Here is an 18,341-nt window from a genome sequence, read left to right as displayed (position 1 = left end):
CAATAGGTGCTAGCTACAGAGCAGTATCAGTGACTTCTCTAGCGCCATATTTCCTCTCAATAATGGAATACACCTTCTCATTGGTATCAGAGATGGCAAAACAAAATCACGGGCTACATAATGTAACTACACAAAGAGCAAGCCAGTCGATTTCACACTTCATGGTTGGGTATTTACTTCTTGAACATGAATTAAAACAAATATAAAGGTGCTTGTGACTGGATATATTTGCACCTTCTATGTGTTACAGCAATATGCTGAAGGAAAGTAAAACTGACAAGTGCTGAAAAATAAATCCATTGGTTAAATGGTTCACATTAAACACACACAGTGGTCCCTGTAAAGCTTTCTCCCAAAAGGCATTGTCAATTGCATTTTTCTTCTCTAAGTACTCCATAAAGAATGCTTGGTATTTTCAAGCACTTTTAGGTCATACTTGAAGAGTTACAATATGAACTTGAGTAAGTGAAGTATCAGTATTTTCAAACAAATGTGGCCTCACTTTATTACAGATGCCAGGATGAGCCATAGTTTTGTAAAAGGCAGAATGGAGGAATGGCACATACAGAAGGAAGTACACTATTACCAAAATTTGCAAATACAAGTGGCAAAAGAGTAATCTGTGCATGTTACTAGCCTAGCTACACTCTGGATTACAGCATCTGTGCATCTAGAGATGTAGGTCTATGAAGCAGAATGCAGAGCTCTGTTTAAAAAAATGAAGGTATCATCCTTGCTTGCTGTTATCTCATTGTCTGCCTGCACACTTGTTATAATGTTTAAAGGAAAAATATTCAGGTAACTTTTAATTCTATTCAGAATAAATTCATCCACAACTGCTTGCCAAAATGCTTATTCTTTCCGAGAAACTGCATTTTAAAAATATATTTTTGTGTTCTGCCAGTTATGTAGGATTTCATAAATATGCAGTACAGCAATAGCATACTGTATATAAATAATTTGTCAAAGAAAAGTCATTTTAATTGAAGCCACCCTTAAAGGTTTTAGGTGTGTTTTACAAATGTAAAGACAAAATTTTAAGCTGGATAGATTTCACATGCCCTGCATAATTGCCTAATAATGGGATCTATATAGGACAGGCTATTGAACATTACAGACCACTTTCAACTTTTTAACTCTTACAAGTCTTATTAATTAATTTGTATTTCTAAATTCAGTAAGAATTTACCCAAGGCTTCAGATTAGCACTTGAGCTTTGGGTTTGTTTGGTTCTTACAATATTTCTCACAATATTATTCTTTGCTCTTCTTTCCTCTGTATCTGTTTTGCAAATTTTTACAATTTCAAACAACTCGCAACACTGATTTGTCATTTCTAACTGTATGTAAGCACTAAGATAACGAAGGCCTCATCCATGATTAAGTCTTTGAGAGCTACTGGAGCAAAATGTCTACTACCTTTAAAGAAACCCACCAACTCTGCATCATGACATCAAAATTAGCATAAGTAATTGTGTGTGCCCCATATACTCCATACGTAGAATCTTCCACACTCTTGGGAATTCCATCGTGAGGAAAGGTAGAAGGACAGAAGTGCAGTAGGTGCTCCTGCTGCTTCTCTTCAGTTCAATGAACTTCAGCACAAAACTTTGCCATTGTCACATGGCTCCTAAAGGAGCCAGCTTTAATGCTTCATTTGGTTCTTCCCAGTTCACGCTTTTCACTCAGCACTTCAATAGCACAGTGAAGCTAAAATGAGTTATTTCCTCCCTACTAGTCTTTCCATTAAAGACTTCGTACAGTATTTCTTGCTTTCACAGAGTTCATAGGAAAGGAAATATACTGGATCAGTCTTTGGAAAATAAAAAAAAAAAAAAAAACCAAAATAAAAAACCACCAAACACAAAAAACAAACCTAAACTAAACAAAGCTTTAAGCTGACACGTGAATTACCAACATAAAGTAATCCACTGCAACAACTACAAGGATTTAAATAAAAGCCCCTTCTATTCTCTGTGTGTGACAAGGCTGACTCTAGGTAACTAACCCCCAGTGCTATCATTAACGATTTGGTATCCTGATGTAATTCGCAACATGCCATCAACAGCATCTTTAAAATGTTTTTTCCCACAACTAGTTTTTTTTGGTCTTTATTCAAGTATCAATTTTTAATAGGTGTTTTAAACTAGAATGACAAAACAATGTTAATAAGGAAGTAATCCTTTTGCAATACAGCGTTTTCAAATAGCTAATTAGTCTAAGAGAGTATAAATTTTAACTGACCTATGACAATTTAGACAGCCTGAAGTTTTTCCAAGTTTTCTTTTTCTAGAAATTCACGTAAGCATCCTTCTTGCTCTTAATATTTCATACCACATAGCCTCCACTGAGGGACAGACAAGCAACAACTCATTAGAAAGGTTTAAGTGTGGTTTAACCTAATTAAACAATGATGGCAGACCTGTTCTAGTCCGAAGACGGAAAGCACTCTGTTTTCTTGATGTGAGACAGGAAAGTAGTATTATCCAAGTGAGCTGAGTACTTGTCATGGCAGCTTTCCATATTCCAACAGCAGAGATGAGGCTTGAAACAGGCTTCACATATGGCCAAAAATAATCAGACAATTCCATACAAATGGATTAACTGATTGTTCTCAAATCAAGGAGACTTTCATTCTTCTTTTTTCCCTCAAGAATAAATTTAAAGGGGAAGAGAAGATTTTATTTCCCCCATAAACACCTAATTCTAACAGTTTCCTATACTCTACTTTCCATCAGAACTATTTACACTAGAAAATACTGAGCCAGTTTCACAGATTATCTCAAAACTATGGGAAGACATATTTTGTATTATGTGTAGAACTGCCTTAAAAACTTCCTTCTTTATGCAGACAGAGGTTTAGAGAATAAAGTATAAATAACACCGAGGAATATCTGCTTACTTACTGCTGTACAATGTATTATCTACCAATGCTAAAAACCCCTAAGGACCAGATTTTCAGGGCACTGACCTAATATTCTTCATCTATTCCACGTATTTCAGGAAACAGATATGACACAATGACCACTTCTAATCATTGGCACGCTGAGCTACACTTTGACTGGAGAGCTAAAACTTAAAGTTAATTATTTACCAAGGCCTGAAGTTGTCAAGAGCTTGATAAGGTACCTCATCTATGAAATGTTCAACTGTAGAGTGATTAAAACAAAGCAAATTTATGACAAGTGAAGTTTAGGTTTGGAAAAAATAAAAGGTGTAAAACCACAGAAAAAAGTAAGTAGAAGTAACACAGTGAAATGTAGGTGCCTTGAATTCTTATTGTTATCCTGAAGCCTTGAGCAGGTAACTTTCCATAGAATGACATGGAGATTACAGATATGTAATCAGACAAGAAAGTGCTTTTAAGGTTAGGAACTTCATTATTTCAAAAATTAGATATCTACTAAGCTATATTTCTAATTATAAAACTATTGAAAATAATTTGCTATAGAAAATATATCTCACCTTCTTCAAGCTGGACTGGGTCTGCTGAGTTTTCACCACTCATTAACACAACAAAGTCTGCAGATGTTCGGACTGAGGCTTGCCACGTTGACAAGGCAACAGGTGGCTCTTGGCATGGGAAAAGAGCTCTGTTGTTTATTGGCGATCCCATCGTATAAACACATGGTCTAGATGGAAGGAAAAGAGATTAAAATTGGAGTTACAGTAAGAAAGAGTGAATTAATTTTTCTATCAAAAATCAAACCTACTGTTGCACTGAAGTGTTTATTTTTAACCTCAGCTCTGTAGGTTTCAAACCTGTCTGACATGAACCAATCAACATACGATCTAAAGTCATTTAAGCCAGGATGAAGAAAAGCAAGACTGCCACAATAATTTTTACATAAACTAGAAAAGAGTCACGCCAGTCTTTCCCCTCTCCTGCTTCTGCATGAGCCTTCCGGCCTTATATAATGGCTCTCAGCTGAATCCATAAGGCCAAAGAAGGCTTCTGAGTATCTTCTGAAGATACGCCATTGCAAGGCTTCACTAACACCTTTGACACCTCTCTGTTGTTATCACAGTAGTGCTTTCATGATCATTAATTCCATCTCTCCATATGATCTGGAGGCTTATGCAAATGGTAAGCAATAGGTTTAGCCTTACGCCTTTGTTAGTCCAAGCCCAAATAAATCCTGACTTTTTTACATTTCTTCTTGCACTAAGGTAGTGCATGCTAGCTCATCTGCCTTTCAGAATTTCAACCACAGGGCTTATAATGAGAAGAAAGTATTTCTTCCCTATCAGCCTCAGTCTCCTTCTTGCTTTTCATGTAGCAACCTTCCTTGTAGTATTGCTCTTTTTGCAGTTTATCTCTCTCTGAGGCATCCTCTTCATCTACTGCACCTTTCCAATTTCAGCTGCAGTATTTCATGCCAGGCAATTTCTTACAAGCAGTTTAGCCACAGCTGGGAAGGTAACAAGGGCTTTCATTAACTACTACCTTGCTATTGTTGGTGTCCAGATGTAGTAATTCTTCTTCTACTTTTGTTACATTTTGCAGTTTTATCTAAATTCCTAGTACTAAAAAAGTTAGGTTTTCAAATATGAATCATAAAAACTAAACACAGTCAGTAGGTTTCTCCACATAAATAAAGAAAATCTTGAAAGCAACACTTCACTGCCCTGAGTTTTTAAAAAACTATGATATTTAAATAATCTGGGAGCACAACACATTATTTTGTAAATGCTTGATGTTAAAAATATTTTGATCAGTATATTTCATAACTTGAGTTTAAAAATCATCAAAACACTTTGGAAAATAGGAGACAAATTGTTAGGGCTAAGGTCTGAGTATCTTGTTTACTCCCACCCAAACAGCTCCTCCATTCAAATTATTCCTTTCCTAAAGCCAACTCTAAACTACACAGAGGAAAGAATACTGATGGCAGACACTGATGGCCACACATGAAAAATATTCTGAAGCTATTTTTGCCCTCTTGTCAAATGTGCTATCTATGGTATTGGATCCAGAGCTGTCCATGACACAATCAAGTTACTGTGGCTTAACTAATGCAGGCCAGCTCAATCTTTCAGTGAAACTGCAGTTTAAGTAGGCCTATTGTTAATGCACAAACAGAAAATGAAAATAATCTGGCTCCTCTGCCATGTATCAGAGTGAATAGAGTAGGACATAGATATCCAGTAAAGCTCAAATGATAACTGCAGTTATCTTTTGAGAATGTAGTTAACTTTCACCCAGTAAAACACAATGCACAGCTAAATGTAAAATACCAGTAATGTGTATAAATCTTTAAATAGCTTTAATTTCTTTGGAATTAATCTACTAAAACTGGATCTGTAACCAACTCTGATATACATAAAATACATGGGTTGTCTCCTAGAAAAAGGAACGATGAGTTCACAAGAAAAAGTAAGAGCTTGGTTTTTTTCCTCTTAGGAGGTTCTGCTTTCTCCTTATAATGCTAGCTAAGAGATACTGGACATACTATTTACCTTAAATCATACATGTACTGGGAGAGGGTGGGGAGGAAAGGATGGTTCCTCATTCATGAAACTTAATTAAATACACAAGATATAAAATGAGATCCTAGTAGCAATTATAGGAATGAGGGGAAAGGTGAGGTTAATGGCTACTGGTATATGTATTTTACTAATGATTTACCATGCATTTGTGAAGGTGGTTTTGCTGTCTCCATTGAGGCAACCCAGTCTTAAAAGTAGTGTAGGAGATTTTCATATCCTGAAGAACTTTTAGAGGGAAATGTTACAATGACTGGGAAAACAGGCTAGCAGAACAGAACTAAGCAGAATGTTACAATGCTGTGTCAAATACAATACAAACATAACACAGAACAGACACTATCAAGACCATGAATGTTATTTTGTTCTCAGAGAGCACTTTTTACCTGCAGACCATAGTGTTTTACAAATAATGTTAATACTGTTTTGCAGATGGGTAAAACGTAACACAGTGAACAGATTTCCTTAGTGCTAGAGTTCAAGCCATCCCCCTTCAGGCTTAGTTTCAAGCCTCCCAGTCCAATAGCTTTCACAGTGGACTAAGAAGCCTCTCATTATAAGAAATAATTACATAACTATCCTTTTTCCTGAAACATTTTCATGCTAAAATACATTCACAGGCAGGTCACAAGTATCTAGAATTAAGACCCAAGAAGAAAGGGAGTTAGAAAAGCAGAGAAGGACTCGTCAAGCACATAATCTTTTCTTCAAAACTAAGCCTCCTTTCCACTCCTCACATGTCTTAATATCATATTTGTCCAGGTATGCTTACTAACTTTATTATATCAAATCAAAAATGTATTCAAGTATGGCAAAGTCTGCTAAGAAGATAGTAACGAAACATGTAAGTTCTAAATTTCAAGAGGAAACTATCAGAACAACAATTACATCAGCTTTTAGTTAGATATTCATATATTCATAGTGAGACCACCTGGAGGCTTGGCTGGCACCATGCCATCAACTGAGATGTCAGCTAACATTAAACAGTTCTGCTTTAAAAGGAGGGTTTATAAGGCAAAGTCATGATTTTTTTTCTTCATCTTTTCCTCTTTCACTGGAATTTTTAATCTATTTTCTTCTCACCCTAAGAAATACCTCCAGAGATTGTTTTCCTTTCCATGACAAATCATGGTGTACTTTGCTAATTTTTTATACTTTATTCACAGTAGTAATTTCTTTTTACAGCACTGGTAATAGTGCAGTGTTACTTTTGGACACCCAGCGCAGCTGGCGGCTTTCTTTGTTCTGGGTCAGGCAATTCCAGCACGCAAGAGCACCAGAAACATAATTCTTATCCTGATACAGATGAGATTTTTCACCTGACTCAGAGAAAGAAAAATTACTATGTAACCAATCAAAGAATAGCAATGACAAATAATTACTTTTAGACTACTTTTGTCAATGGATACAAAGTTTGCCATTTTTCTGATTTATCCCTGCTAGCAAGAAACTTCACAGTTCCTTTCCTTTTTCCTACTATCCTCTACATGTCTCTACTTTCACTTTTAATGGTTTTGTAATGTTCAAATCATCTATTTATGTAATATGTTGTTTATGCCAGCAATAATCTTTGCCACCATAAGTTGGGAGAGATAAGGAAATTGAATACAGCAAAAGAAAGATAAGCAGAGAGAACTCAGACTACTCGTCTAATTACTTGTTATACTGGAAAAACAGGCAACCACAAAACTGTTGTTCAGTAATATCCAAAGCCAATTATTCTGAGGAAGATTCATGCAATCCTAACTCATCAGTATTTCATATACTTTCATAACAAAACCAGTTCAAACCAGCTCTTGGCAGATCTCATTCTCCCACGTAAGCATATAAATTACAATAACAAATCAAGTTACTACCTTAAAGCTAATAATAAATGTTGAGTTGATACTCTGTTCTCTGAACAGGAATCTGCAGGTCTTCTTTGAGATACCTGCCATCAAACACCTGAATCATGTCCTAAGGCTCCACCACGTCAACCTGTTTTGGTTACTGCCTGTATGAAGCTTTCTCAAGGAAAATGCTCAGCTCAGCAACTCTATCCCTTTCCTGTGTCTGAAAAAATACATTCACTATTTCTTCAAGGGTTGTCTCTGTGTAAGGATGTAAGATGGCAACCTCCTGCAAGTACAAGGCACTCCCTGTAGAACTACTGCTGTTGGCAGCTTTTCTTACTCTAAATTACAGTGCCATTTCCTCAAAGCAGCAGGACTTCCTGGCACCTAAATCACACAAACTTTTTTGTTCTGCCTCATCAATTTACATATCTGCTAGGTGCCAGTGACTGTCATCAGATTCCAGCAGAGCAGGTATTCTTGTTTTCATTTTTCTGTTGAATGAAACAACAGTCAATAACTAACCATGCCCTTTTTGAACAATTCTCCAATTTAAAGGTACTAAATATGATTGTGAGATGAGTGATTCCACTGACTTTCCCTGTAATTTCTGTTACTCTGATGCTTTTTTTCAACAGCTGGATACCTATATTTCTGAAGTGATGCTTCACGACTTTTGCCAACTAATTTGTGGTCCACATTGATAGGAGAGGACTCATTCTACTCATTGTTAGCTGAAGCAAACCAACAAGTTGAACTTTAACTGAACAATACCATACACATGTCACGAAGGAATAAGACAACAAAGAACATTCTTTGCCTGTCCAGCTCATTGAACTGGGAACTGTTCCTCACAAAGTCAGAAGAGAAGCCACCCTAAGACCATAAAAGGCAGGTAAAAAGAGAAGTTCAGTCGAAGGTGAACAAAAATACAACTACTAAAGACTCTTGGGGCCCTCACACAAAATAAACTGCACATGGTTTAGATGGTAGTAACCTATGTTACTTAGTTCTGGGAAGAAATTATAATATATATGAGATTTCTGGGAATTATAATGTATATGTATGAGATAAATGCTTACAAGCAAGAAACCTGTACAAATTGGCAATCATGTTAGGCAGAGCTACCCGCCATGTATCCTGCACCATAATAAATAATGCCTGCTTCTTAATGCTACATTGGTATTAAGGAGTTTTATTCTCCTGACAATATCAGGTATATGAATCCTGCTTCTTCTAGACACACTACATCCAAAATCTCCTGTTTAAAAGTTTTATCTTTCGGTAAAGCCATCACCGGAAAGCAAGAATAATAAAGTTAAGACAGGGCATATCTTTTTCATCCAGAGTAAATGAATTTAATACTTACTGTGCTCCCACTTTGCTTCTAACAGTAAGGATATTTTCACTTACTTTGACATGTACTTTTGGCAAATGCAATGTGCTTAACAGCTTCCTCAATGTTATTAGAAAGTTTCTTAAACTTGAAGTCACACATCTGACCAATACCTTAAGTATTCCATTCCCTGTAAATCTTCTAATACTACTTCCGTAACACCTGAGGAAGTACCACCTGACTGCATTTAAACAAAATTTAATTAATTATCCATAGATCCTGTTTGAATGGTAGTAACTATTGGGAATAACTGATTATTGGCAGAGAAATCAAGAGATTTCATAATTGTTCTATTCCCACAGCAGTGGAGAAAAAAAAAATTAAAAAAAATCAAACCCCTTGTAGCCTCTGTCTTTAAAACCAGAAGACAGTTTTCCTTTTGATATGAACAGTGATACAGCTGGACTTTCTCAGCTCTATTATAAAATCAAAGGTTGTTTGTGCTTCTTCACTGACAAATCCACAAAAACGAAGAATGCTGGTTTGACTCTTCATTCCCCATCACTGGCTCTTCAATATTCTCTCCTTTCACCTCATTTTTATATTTGAAAATTAAAACACTTAGACTTCTTGTTCATATGGATAATGGTATTTTCATAATACTATAGTGTGGTTCTCTCATTGGCACATTTTAGTGAAGCAGCTTGCCTTTTGTATTCCTTCTTACTGAAGGAGTATCACCAACCTAGCTCCCTGTACCCCAGTATGCAGTGCATCTGTGAGTGCCTAGCACTTCCTTCCTCTGTCCTGTACCATAGTCAGGTACTTCACCATCATCTACTTACATTGCCCTGCTAGGCCATGAAACTTGCTGTAACTCTGAAAAAGTATTGAGTTCCCTAAAAAACCCCTCATTTCTCAGAGCCTTCTTTTCTAGTCAGGACAACCAATTCAGATGAGCTATTTTTATTTTTTAGAAGTATTTGTTCATTGCCATCCACATTTTCAGAAATACCAAATCAGCTCATTTTCTACTCACGGTATGTCTATTTTTTTTTTTTATTAATTTTTATTTTACTTCTCCATTCTATTCCCGACACCATTTTTAATTCCTCAGAAATCACTGTATCAAACATTAGTAATCCAACAAAATTCAGAACGCTTCATTAATTACTCAAATATAAATACTCATCATAGTGAGCAAAATTACAGAAAATAACAGGAGAGAATTCCCCACAGTTGATGGTAGCCATTTAAGATTTAGTCTGTGATTTGCCTGGATTCTGGAGCACCTTATTCTCCCAAACCTTGCCCATGAAGAAGAACAAGCTCTTCATTTCCTTCCTGTATTTCCAGCATCCAAGAGCACATGATGATGCTAACTCATGCCACTGAAAAATAAAGAACTATTTTTGTTACATATTTTCTGTTTTGCAGTTTGAAACTGATTCATTTCTTCCATCTCCACCCTGGAGAAATCTGCTTTGAAAACATCAAATATATTATGAAAAGTCAAAGGATGCCTGAGACTCCATAAAGGCTATAGACAGAGGGTTACATTGGCACAAACTTGTACTAGCAGTGAAACAGATACCTTCCAAATTAACTGTAGTAGAATATTCCAAGTAACTCCTGTAACACATTCCCTTCCCCTGCCTGCTTATTTTCAGTTATATTAGCTCTCTCATACGCCTTATCACCCAGCTGTACACACACCTATGTTATCATACAAGTTGTGAAGGGAACCAGCAACCAAGTTTAGAGAGGTCAAGAGTATCTCTTTCAGCAAGTGTACTTCAGCAGGCTTCTTCCTCATTCCTTTTTAGCTCTCCCTCCTTCCCACTTTTCATCAGTGCAAAATAGCTCTGCGGTTGACTCTATAATGTTAATAAACTTTGGAGACAGACAATACAAAACCAAAGCATTATGCTGAACTTTGAGAGTAATCAGAAAGGCTCCAGACTGAGTAGCGAGAAACTTTCGGTAACTTTGAGGGTAATCAGAAAGGCTCTACGCTAAGCAGGGAGAAACTGTTTGATCTAGCCTGGGAATCAGTACAGTTACCCTCTTTTTTTGCAGGCCTACTGCAAACATGTTCTAAGTATGGTCTAAAATTCCCAGGTATGTGAGTATGATTAGGAAATGACTTGTAGCCAATATTGAGACACCATGCATTGCAAATTGCTAGCTCATTGTAGCCAAATGCAATTCTTCACTCTTAAGTACCAATCACTAAGGACACAAACCTTTTCTGCAAACCTTTCTGCAACCTTTAGATAGAATCATAGAATAGTTAGAGTAGAAAGGGACCTTCAAATATCACCTAATTTCAAACTCTGTGCCACAGGCAGGGACTCCTTCCACCAGACCAGGTTGCTCAAAGCCCCATCCAACCTGGCTTTGAACACTTCCAGGGATGGGGCATCCCAACTTCTCTGGGCAACCTGTGCCAGTGCCTCACGACCCTCACAGGAAAGAATTTCTTCCTAATATCTAATCTAAATCCCCGCTCTTTCTGTTTAAAGCCATTCCTCCTTGTCACGTCACTACATGCCCCTGTAAAAAATCCCTCTCCAGATTTCTAGTAGGCCCCTTCTATGTACTAGAAGGCTGCTATAAGGTCTCCCAAGAATATTCTTTTGTCAAAGTATTTAATTATAGAGTATATGCTAGCATTAGTACTTCCACCAAATTGTACATTTATGCTTGCTGTATTCACCTTCATAGTTTTCATAAAGGCAAAAATATTTTCTTAATTCTTAAACAATACATTGATATTTTAATATAGCAATAAGATACCATAAAGATAATCAGCTACACAGGTACAAAATATTTTGTATTGGTAAGACATTTACATTGTTCAAATAAATATCAAGATGTCATAATATTTTTTTAAGGAGGTAATTTTCCGATATTTCCCACTTCAGAAAACTAGCACATGATTAACTCTTTCTAAAGCTCTTTCCGCAAAACTGCTCAACCATCTTTAATAGCTTCTAAAAATATACTTTTCCCATAAATCCTCATGAAAATCATACACTTGGAGTAATTCAACCCATCCCCTTTACTTCCCAGAATTTCTACTTTTCTGCATATCTGGTATCTTGGGCTCAACCTAAAAAAATAAATGCATGTGCCTGACCAATTCATGTACCTATTTGTGTACGCCAAGGTAAATAATGAACAGGTAGCTTGCAGGATTAGGACCCTGTATTGAAAGGTTTCAGTGTCATGGAATGTTTTTCACTGATTTCATTCATACCAAAGATACTCTTTCATTCCTAATCCCACCATGAGAAAATAAGTTCCATTCCAGTTGTGTATTAACATCAACAAAACTGTTAACTGTTAACTAACTAACTTCTAACAACGCTAGAAGTTGCAATAAGAAGGGCAGAAAAAAGGTTGGAGAAATTTCCTATTAGAGGTGAATCTGCAAGGCTGTTTGTTAGGGAAATCACCTCTTTAATTTTAACCCAAATGTGTTTAATCCTTTTCTTAAACAATAAAAATATGGGATCCCAGCATATTTTAGCGAATCAGGATTCTTAACAATGATTGTGAGAAAGCATTTAATTTGAAATACACTAGTAGCCATGCTGACTCAACACTGTTACAGAGACTTAGGCAAAACTGCTTCAACTCCTTGATGGACTGGCAAGAAGCTTCTCCTTCCAAAGAATGAATGATGTTGTATACACATTATTCCCTCCACAAATTGGTTATTAGAGTGCCTAAAGTAAGTTTTTATTTTAAATAATTCTATAATACTTAGTAAGAATGCTTCAAGTAAAAGTAATTTTGTTTAAATTACCTTCTTAGTTTGAAACCCCAGTGCTGTATTGTGCTAGTAAACAGTTGAAAAACTTTAAAACAGAACTGCTCTCTGTTCATGATAAGTATACTACAGACATTATAATCAACACTTTTTCTTTTCTACTTTAATAATTCTGTTACTGAGCTCTGTTAGAAGTTACCTACCAGTTTTAAGTACTGATATAGTCCTTGCAACTTCCAGAGTGTGTATGTTTATAAATATATGTGTATATACATCTGCATAGCCACATATACTCACATACTCTTCTATTTTACTCCCTTCTTATTACTTGGGCATAACGGCCCCAACAAGCATGTTATTACGAAAAACATGTTCTAAGGTTAAAGATAACCCTTCTTCTTGACTATTAATATATTTCCTAGTATCAAAAGCCCAAACAGGGAAATGCTGGAATTCCATGTGTTCAGTTCCTCCAGTGAAAACAGAACTGTGTGCCTTGCTATGCTAACATCAGGTTTGCATACACATATCTCAACTTGACTAAACTCACTCCACACAGCATTGTTGTAACCTTTTTTTTTATGTGTGTGTACTATAATACATCACTGTATAAAACAAATAAATTGGAAGTCTTTATAAAATAGTGCACAGGTTAAGTTTCAAAACACTGTATTGGTGTTAAATTAGAGGAAACATACTGGAAGTGGCCATACAATATTTGTACCTCATTATTCACTTCACTTTTCTTTGGGTTTAGAACCATATAGACTCCACTGGGAAAGAATTTGACATCTGCCTGAAAAAGCACCATACGCATAAATGAGAAAAATCTCAATAATTCTCCTGTAAGAATATAATGTAATAATACTTCCTCCATACATTATAAATGGGCTTTATTTTTAGGAAAGGAAGGAAAAATATGACAGCATTCTGTACAGTGAGCTTCACCACTATATTTATGGGTTCATCACATACGGAATTTGATTTTTAAAATGTAGCAAGAAAGATTCTAATGACTATGATACGAAAACTTATTTTCTCACAGGCATTTGTTTCTGGAATACCCTCTAAAAATAAACCAGCTTGAGACTATTTGCTAACATCAGACTATCTGACCCACATCAAGCCATCTTTTCCTGCTTCATTATTCATTTATGAAATTCTGTGTGCTTGTGTACAACTGTACATTCCCGGTCTTAATAATGCTCATAGTTTAGGAGCAGAACTACCTAACCACCAGTTACACAATTAAAAGGCCTCATTTTCCTCCCTAAAATGGATGCCAGTGAGAAGACTCTTAATTTCTATTAGCGTAACTGAAATGAAAGGTAACCATATATCTCTAGTTCAGAGATGAAAAGCAAATACTCAATTAGACAAATTTCTTCCTCATCTCCCAACTTTGTTTCTGTTTTTTAGACATCACAAGGAACTAAGCCATTCAAATCCAGCTTTGAACATCACTGTAAAATAATTACAGTTATAGAAGTCAAGTGGACTGGTTTGTATTACTTTCCTCCCTATAAAGAGCTTATCTTGAAGATACAGCACTGTACAAATGCTAGATAAACTGCAAATTTTTCCTGCAGTTTCAGTTTGCTGTTCATTTCCTATCATCAATATACTTTACATAATATAGGAGATTTTAGAAGTTGATTATGACAGACTAAACAGAAAAGACTGCATGTCTAAATTTATTACAATACTGATAAAAAACTAGTTGTGAAGCATACCTTCCCTTCCCCCAAGTGATAATTCCTTACTGCTTCCACATACTCTAATACACAACAATTATTTACTCCCTCTCAGAATGAGTAAATGCAATTACTTAGACAGGCCTGAGGTGTGCAAGCCCATTAGGGTTTCTTGAGCAGAGAGTTCGTCTGTTCTACAGGACAGCAACAGGATTCAAAACAAGGAAATGAACACAGTGGAAGAGGATGCTCATCATCTTCACAGCTGCTCAGCATTACACGATTCTACATTCTTGCACCTATGTTTATAACAATTGTGTGCAAAGCTTTTACTTAATAGTTACATACCTGCCACTCTGGTCTGTAGTCCACGTAACAGATCTTCCTTCTGGTTTGGTTTTGTACCATATTCTTATTGCATGAGGAAAGTCTGTTGGAGTCTGAACTCCTGATTTTCTTATCTCCAAGCTCCAAGTGCCAGTAGTAAACAGAAGCTCTCCACAGCCAGGTGCCTGGCTGCAGAGAGTAAAATAGTATAGCTGTTCCTTCCAGCAATCTGCAGGTAAAGCCACAAGTTCATGTACAATCTGATTCCTGAGATTTTCTAGCTGCTTTGAAACATCCGTTAGCTTGGCAGACCTTGTGAATTTTTCAATGCCTGACACAGCAGTAACATCTACCTCCTCAACCTTCAGTACGGATAAATCACAGCAGTCCAGTACCAGCAGAAAATCCTTGTTCCCATGATTCTCTATGTCACAGATGTCCTTTGAACTAGAAATCCCAGAAGCCTGTGCCTCGTTGCTATGGTTACCATTTTTATCAGAAGTATCTTCTTCACCTTTACCACAGACAGCAAAATCATTATATTCCGGCTTAGATGAACAGGCACTCACATTTGTCATAGGAGTGTAGCAGGGTTCACATGCCCTCACTTCACAGGTTTCATCAAACTGTGACTGGCAGCAGTCTTTGCCAGTACTGCGGGTTTTCCTGTACTGGCTCCCAGTCTCAAAGAATAAAACTATGACGCCTTCAATAACTTTACTTTTAAAATCCACATCCATGTCCAATATATAATGCTTTACAAGCATGTAGTTAGTGTTGGCCATTAAGGGCAAATCATCCTTCATGGGGTCTAGCTGTGTCTCCATTTTCTAGTCTACTGGGCAACAGTTTTACAAAGACTTAGATATTGCTTACATATGATGTCTCCATAAAGAGCAAGAATATTCAGCCTCCCAGTTTCAAAAATAATTTTGATTAATATTACAGTATTGAAATTAATTGCAGTTCCTCCACTTCTCACATTCTATTAAAAAAAGAAAACAGATAATTATTTCGCAAGCATATCAGAAATGCACTTTTAGTTAATAACTAGAAGTTCAGCTTAATTAATTAAACTTAATTAATTAAACTTAATTAAACTTAATTATTAAACTTAATTATAAACTAATGAATAAAAATATAAATACATATAAAGAATAAAAGTAAAAAATAAAACTTGTTAATAACCTAAAACTTAGTTAAAGGTTGCTTTTCTTTAAAACAGTACAGCCAAAGAATGATTTTGTCTCCAAAGAATAGCATCAAGGTAGTTGCTTCAGGATTTGCTGTCAAAACCATTGGGTTTATTTTTCAGAGATCTCAACTGAAAGTATTTCTAGACAGCTTTTAAAAACTGAGGGAAAGAAAGTTTACTACAAGCCTCCTGTTGACTCTCTTCAACCACAACAACCTTTTAGAACAGATACATGGTTATGCAACATCTAATTTAATTTATTACTGCATTGTTTGTTTTTAAGGTTGCCATATTTATTTCAAATGCATTACTTCAAAAAATAGGGATCATTTCTCTACTGTGATTCTAAGTAACAAGCGTAAGACCAAATCATCTCAAATGTCTTAAAGTTTTAAAGTAATAATTTAATATATACAGTGCACAGATTAATATACTTTCCACATAACAAATGCTCTCATATCAGCACTTCCAGTAAATTACAAGAAAATGAGCCAATTTACTATGAGTGTGTTCCAAATATTCCTTTGAGATTGCTCCTGAAGATTTTTCGAAGTTATAATTAAATACTTCAGGTATATAATTACATCTTCATAGCTGGAAACTCATTAGCACTTGAGGTAAGAGCATCTTACAGAAAACAAAAGGTCTTCCTTCTGGAAAATATCCAGATACCTATAAAAGCAAGTGAATAGTTTAACTTTTATTTAACATATCTATTTAGTATTAAACACCAGGGCAGATTAAAAGGTGACAAACAGTGCCATACAAGTAAACTCAATCCAAATAATAAAAAAACCTCCACAATTAACTGAAGCATCATCAAAAAAATAAATTCTATAAATACAAATCCCCTTCAAAACTATTATACCAAACATGAAATGCATGAGATTTTTAGAAACAATTGAAAACAAATGCCAATGAGGCTAAAACCCACAGAACAGACATTCATTTTCTACAGTTGAAATTTGTTTAGTGGTGATGACACATCTGATTGTGTTTACAGATCAACAGACGAGAGGAACACACTTGTAGACAAGAAACAACTAGTACTGCATATACTCTAACACTGACTTTTAAATTCAGCTGTATCACTGTGGCTGTTTAATTCTCTCTCAAATCACCTAAATGAGGCACCTCAGCTTTCAGAAAGTGCAGATAGCCTCTCTATCTCCAAGCACTAGTAACTGAATTTTAATGGCTCTTTTTAGATGTCTCAGCTTCTGAACCTCTGAAGAATTTTTTAATGAAATATTTTGAAGGAGTGTACGGAACATCAGAACTGCAAAACAAAGAAGCTGAGATTCTATTCTGATGGTATTGGAAGCTCATGCAAATATCTTTGTGTTCTTGTACTTTATTTTGACAATTTTATTATTGATAGCAAAAAGCTGTGTCTTCTGTGCAAAGCATGCTTCTGTTACAAATGATTACTTGATTTCTTCGCTAAAGCCTCAGACTAGAAGTCGCATCCTGTGAAGTGATGTGGTATCTCAAGCAATATGAGGTAGCCCTCTTTAGAGCTCTTCTAAACTTTCAAATTAAAATTGAGGCTAGAGACAGCACTCTGTACATGGAAACATTTAGCTGTACAAAATAATGCTACGTATTAGTAAAACACCCCTGCTACTTCACTGTCTGGGGTTCCACAATACTGACAAGGCATGGGACTCTCAGCTTTTGCCCGCTCCTATTCATATTTGCCCAAATTAACTGTGCTTAATTTAACTCTTTGCTTAATTTAAAATATTTAGAAGTTCACAGTGGGACTCTAAATATCCACACTGCTCAAAATACAGCCCCAGTACTCTTTAAAAGCAATAATTTTCAAATACATGGAGGGAGCTATTTAAAATGTGTCCTGTATATGTGAACTAGAATTTTGGTAGGTTACCATTCAGTCATATATCAAGATGTATTTTGATCAGCCAACTGTGTAGTTTCTACCACATTTGACCTTTCTTACCCATCCGAACTCTAGATTCCTTCAAAATATTCTCAAAGTATATAATTTTTTGGTTGGTTGGTTGATTTTTGTGTCTCCACTATTGCATACATACCTTACATATCTGACAGATTAATTATATTGTCTGGAAAAGTCCTCAGTGGAAGATTCCAGTTCTTTCTCTTGAGATAAGCCATCTCTAGGAGTGTAAAACACTTTTCTACTGTTTTTTAAACACCTCTGCAGAAGGAAATTGTTCAGTTTCACTAGTTTGCATGATCCAGTTAATAATATATAATTACATATACTTTCCTATAAATATGTTTCCCCCTCTAAGCTTCACTAAATTCATGTTCCCTAAAGTTTTGGGTAAAGAGGACCTAGATATACTATGGAAGCACTGATATGATTCTCACCCCTTCCATCTCTCCAATCACTCAACACAGCAGCACAGAATAGGTGGATTATTAAAATAAAGTTTAAATTGTGCTCTGAGTTGAAATAGTTCATTTTGCCCATAATAAATTAAGACCACTTACATAGACTGGTCTTTCAAAAGAACCACAGGGACGGCACAGCCCCTGTAACAAAGGAAATAAATACTTGTATTGCTAAAGCTGTAAGTGCTGTTTCTTTGTAACCTCAGCAAATCTGTTTGTTCTATTAAACCTGAGCCAATATTGCTATAACTACAAAACAATTATCTGAGTGTTTCCCAATTTTTCATTTGCACCCTGAATTTCTCTTTCCA

The 18,341-nt window shown here is 35.8% G+C and overlaps 1 protein-coding gene across 1 annotated transcript in view; it reads right to left on the bottom strand.

The window, feature by feature from the left end:
- Positions 1 to 15,280, bottom strand: part of LOC104400962 (chromosome unknown open reading frame, human C9orf3) — a 61,932-nt gene extending 46,652 nt beyond the window's left edge. The window contains exons 1-2 of the mRNA XM_010015470.1: positions 14,475 to 15,280; positions 3,465 to 3,631 (exon numbers count right to left, since the gene is read on the bottom strand). Of these exons, the coding sequence (XP_010013772.1) occupies positions 3,465 to 3,631; positions 14,475 to 15,280 (973 nt within the window). The remainder of the gene's footprint in view (positions 1 to 3,464; positions 3,632 to 14,474) is intronic.
- Positions 15,281 to 18,341: the final 3,061 nt, after the last annotated feature.

This window comes from Nestor notabilis, unplaced genomic scaffold (assembly GCF_000696875.1).
Source record: "Nestor notabilis isolate BGI_N333 unplaced genomic scaffold, ASM69687v1 scaffold8195, whole genome shotgun sequence".
NCBI classification, from domain to species: Eukaryota; Metazoa; Chordata; class Aves; order Psittaciformes; family Psittacidae; genus Nestor; species Nestor notabilis.
This window is presented reverse-complemented; position numbering and strand designations above follow the sequence as displayed.